Genomic DNA, 5000 nt, shown 5'->3' on the forward strand with positions numbered 1-5000 from the left:
TACGTACCGATTATTTTCAAAATACAAAATACGAAGGCTTCTGACAGCACTAAGCTATGTGAGTCAATACAGCTGCATGAGTTTTTTTCATTTCTATTATTCTGCCAGCACTTAACTCTATTAGTCAACACATCTTCCTAACAGCATACTTTTCTTTAATCTATCAGGCTTTACTAGTGCATCGCCTCCTTAATTAAGATATGAGTGATCTCTCGTATACATGCAATTTCACCTGCCATTATAATATATATTCTATAAACCCTTGCCACGTGTATTTCCTGCTCGATCGCACACGGCAACCCAACAACCGAGCGCAAGTCAGCGAAGGACTGACCAGCGGCCGACGGATGGTAGCGATTGCGTTGCTCTCAACTTTGCATCATGTTTCCCATGTGCATTGGAAACAGAAACACGCAAAATCGTGTTTCGGAACTTTCGAGCTGCAACTGCGAATCAAATTTGGATTGTTGCTCAACTGTTAAGCGACTTTTCAGATACTTTGTTGCTGGATTGTTGCTCAACAAAGTATCTTGGTCTGGATGTGGGTATGAAATCATGTCTCGCAACTGTTTCGAAACAGTTGCGAGACATTTTTGGATTTGTTAAAAATCTGTTTCAGAGACAGTGTTGAACAGCAATGTATCCTGGTCTGGAATTTTCTGCCATCAACACTATGGATGATAACTGCGCTTCACTAATTATGGCTTCTTTGACGAATGTATATGTTGAGATCTGTCGTTGATAAATGTGATAAAAATATATTTTGATGTCACGAAATATGGTTAATTGATATTTTCTTATATATGATATATCATATATATGGAGTAATGGATAGTATTCTGCAAAATATATTGACAAGTTTGGTCTGAATCCATGCTAGCTAAATATATGTACATTTTGGGAGCAGAGAATTGAGTTTGTCTTCCCTGACACAGCACCTATCTTATAAACTGGATTTTTCATAATTCAATGTAGTCTTTAAACAATTCGTGGATTATGTACACAAGGAAAGGGGTAATTTTTTTCCCCACTATGACGTCATCATGACCTGAATGTAATATTCAGAGCGTCAATTTTCTATTACTTGATAGATTGAAGAAAGATGTAGCATGAGGCTTTAAAGATGATGTGGCGTCAGATATGTTGCTTGTCAATTGCTTCCCACGTCCATTGAAAGGTAAATTGAAATTTAGTTTTATCACATTTATCAGAAATTATTATCATTATCATTCTCCTCATTATTATAATTATTTTGCATTCCTGTTTTCAAAGGGCATTTATGACAGAGAGAGAATGCGAGATAGATGGATCTACAGATACATAAACAGACTGATAGACAGATATACAGACTGGGAGGAGGAGGAGGAGGAGGAGAGAGAGAGAAAGAGAGAGAGAGAGAGAGAGAGAGAGAGAGAGAGAGAGAGAGAGAGAGAGAGAGAGAGAGAGAGAGAGAGAGAGAGAGAGAGAGAGAGAGAGAGAGAGAGAGAGAGAGAATGTAAACTTTTCGTTCCAAGTAGTTCAGTGTTGACAGATCATGCATTTTTTTATTGTTTACGTTCCTTTAGTCAAGAGAAAAACAAAAAGAAGAAGGCTAAGAAAAAGAGGTCGAAGAAGAGGAAAAATCAGAACAGAACAAAACCAAAACCAAAGCAAAACAAAAGACGGAAAAGAGGCGTAAGAAGAGAAATTGAAAAAAAGTCAGCAAACGGAAATAAAGTTTAAAAAAGAAGAAAAAAAGGGTATTTAAAAAATAAGAATAAAGAAAATAAAGAGAAGAAAAATGAAAGAATGAAGAAAGAGAAGAAGAAAGCGATTAAGAATATCTAAGACAAAGAAGAACCAAAACAAGACGTAAACGAAAAGAACAACGATTAGAAAGGAGATCAATATAGGAAAAGACAAAAGAAAGAAGACGAAAGAAGAAAATCAAGCAGCAAGATAATGATTATAAAAAAGGAGTAGAAGAAGAAAACGAAAAAAAAAAGAAGACGGCAAAGATTCGAACAAAAGAAGAAAAAGAAGAAGAAAAAAACGAACGAAAAGAAGAAAAGAATCCTAAAAAAAAGACAAAGAGTAAACGCAAAAAAAAAAAACAAAAAAAAAAAACAGAAAAAAACAGAAAAGGAACTTACCTGTCCGAGTGACTGTTCCGTTTCCTTGCTGGTGAAAATGATCCAGAGACTGAAGACTCGATACGGCAGAAGACACACAAAGAAAACCACCACCACCGTGCCCAGCATCACCACCACCTGGATGCACGTGCAATGATTAGCAAGGAGAGGGAGGGAAGGAGGGAGAGAGGGGGAGGGAAGGAGGGAAAGAGGGAGGGAAGGAGGGAAAGAGGGATAGGAGGGAGAGAGAGAGGGAGGGAAGGAGGGAAAGTGGGAGAGAGAGAGAGAGGGAGGGAAGGGGGGATAGGAGGGAGAGAGGGAAGGAAGGAAAGTGGGAGGGAGAGAGAGATGGAGGGAAGGGGGGATAGGTGCCCAGCATCACCACCACCTGGATGCACGTGCAATGATTAGCAAGGAGAGGGAGGGAAGGAGGGAGAAAGGGAGGGAAGGAGGGATAGGAGAGAGGGAGGGAAAGAGGGAGAGAGAGAGGGAGGGAAAGAGGGAAAGTGGGAGGGAGGGAGAAAGGGAGGGAAGGAGGGATAGGAGAGAGGGAGGGAAAGAGGGAGAGAGAGAGGGAGGGAAGGGGGATAGGTGCCCAGCATCACCACCACCTGGATGCACGTGCAATGATTAGCAAGGAGAGGGAGGGAAGGAGGGATAGGAGGGAGAAAAGGAGGGAAGGAGGGATAGGAGAGAGGGAGGGAAGGAGGGATAGGAGGGAGAGAGAGAGGGAGAGAGGGAAGGAGGGATATGAGGGAGAGAGGGAGGGAGGGAAGGGGGGATAGGTGCCCAGCATCACCACCACCTGGATGCACGTGCAATGATTAGCAAGGAGAGGGAGGGAAGGAGGGGGAAAGGGGGGGGGAAGGGGGGAAGGAGGGATAGGAGGGAGAAAGAGAGGGAGGGAAGAAGAGAAAGAGGGAGGGAAGGAGGGATAGGAGGGAGAGAGGGAGGGAAGGAAGGATAGGAGGGATGGAGGGAGAGAGGGAGAGAGGAGGAGGGAAGGAGGGATAGGAGGGAGAGAGAGAGGGAGGGAATGAGGGATAGGAGGGAGGGATGGAAGGAAGGAGGGAGAGAGGAAGGGAAGGAGAGAGAGAGAGAGAGCGAAAGACTGGATTGATTTCGAAGAAGGGTTTGTTGGAATAATTAGGATAGGCTGGGATGGACTGGAATGAGTTGAAATAAATTGGAATGAGTTGGAATGGAAGGCAATGAGTTGAAATGGACTGGAACGAATTGAAATGGACTGAAACAAGTTGGAATGGATTAAAAACAGACTGAAACGAGTCAAGTTGGAATAGACTGGAACGAGTTGGAATGAACTGAAACGATTTGAACTGACCTGGAACGAGTTAAAATGGACGAGAACGAATTGGAAGGCTGGAACGCATTGGAATGAACTGGAACGATTTGAACTGACCTGGAACGAGTTAAAATGGACGAGAACGAATTGGAAGGCTGGAACGCATTGGAATGAACTGGAACGATTTGAACTGACCTAGAACGAGTTAAAATGGACGAGAACGAATTGGAAGGCTGGAACGTATTGGAATGAACTGGAACGATTTGAACTGACCTGGAACGAGTTAAAATGGACGAGAACGAATTGGAAGGCTGGAACGCATTGGAATGAACTGGAACGATTTGAACTGACCTGGAACGAGTTAAAATGGACGAGAACGAATTGGAAGGCTGGAACGCATTGGAATGAACTGGAACGATTTGAACTGACCTGGAACGAGTTAAAATGGACGAGAACGAATTGGAAGGCTGGAACGCATTGGAATGAACTGGAACGATTTGAACTGACCTGGAACGAGTTAAAATGGACGAGAACGAATTGGAAGGCTGGAACGTATTGGAATGAACTGGAACGATTTGAACTGACCTGGAACGAGTTAAAATGGACGAGAACGAATTGGAAGGCTGGAACGCATTGGAATGAACTGGAACGATTTGAACTGACCTGGAACGAGTTAAAATGGACGAGAACGAATTGGAAGGCTGGAACGTATTGGAATGAACTGGAACGATTTGAACTGACCTGGAACGAGTTAAAATGGACGAGAACGAATTGGAAGGCTGGAACGCATTGGAATGAACTGGAACGATTTGCAATGGATTGGGACGAGTTGGAATGATCTGGAATGAGTAAGATTGGACCAGAAGGAGTTGTAAGAGACTGGAATGAGTTGGAATGGACTGGAACGAACTGGAAAGTGTTAGAACGGACTGGAGCGAGTCGGAATGGACTGGAATGTGTTGGAATGGTCTAGAACGAGTTGAAATGGATTGGAATGAGTTGGAATGGAGTAGAACGAGTTGGAATGGACTGGAACAAGTTGGAATGGACGATATCGAGTTGGAATGAACTGGAAGAAATCGGAATAGACTAGGAACTGAACTGGAACGATTTACAATGGCCTGGAATGTGTTGGAATGGTTTAGAACGAGTTGAAATGGACTGGAACGAATTGGAATGGTCTGGGACAAATTGGAATGGACTGAAACGAACTGGAATAAACCGAAACGAGTTGGAATGGACTGAATCGAGTTGGAATGGGCTGGAATGAATTGAAATGAATTGGAACGAGTTGGAATGAACTGGAACGAGTCGGAATGAACTAGAACGAGTAGGAATGAATTGGAACGAGTTGGAATGGACTGAGAAGAGTTTAGATGGACTGGAATGAATTGGAATGGATTGGGTCGAGTTGGAATGGACAGGAACAAATTGGAACGAGTTGGAATGGACTAGAACGAGTTGGAATGGACTAGAACGAGTAGGAACGAATTGGAACGAGTTGGAATGGACTGAGAAGAGTTTAGATGGACTGGAATGAATTGGAATGGATTGGGTCGAGTTGGAATGGACTGGAACAAATTGGA

At 43.1% G+C, this 5000-nt stretch overlaps 1 protein-coding gene across 3 annotated transcripts in view; it reads right to left on the reverse strand.

The window, feature by feature from the left end:
• LOC138866099 (growth hormone secretagogue receptor type 1-like) overlaps positions 1-5000 on the reverse strand; it is a 247555-nt gene that overhangs the window by 3240 nt on the left and 239315 nt on the right. For 2 of the 3 annotated variants that reach the window (XM_070137999.1, XM_070138000.1), the window contains one exon: positions 2133-2249. The exons of the other annotated variant lie outside the window; for it this stretch is intronic. In XM_070137999.1, the coding sequence (XP_069994100.1) occupies positions 2133-2249 (117 nt within the window). The remainder of the gene's footprint in view (positions 1-2132; positions 2250-5000) is intronic. 3 annotated transcript variants of the gene reach the window in all.

The sequence above is a fragment of the Penaeus vannamei genome, chromosome 24 (assembly GCF_042767895.1).
Source record: "Penaeus vannamei isolate JL-2024 chromosome 24, ASM4276789v1, whole genome shotgun sequence".
NCBI classification, from domain to species: Eukaryota; Metazoa; Arthropoda; class Malacostraca; order Decapoda; family Penaeidae; genus Penaeus; species Penaeus vannamei.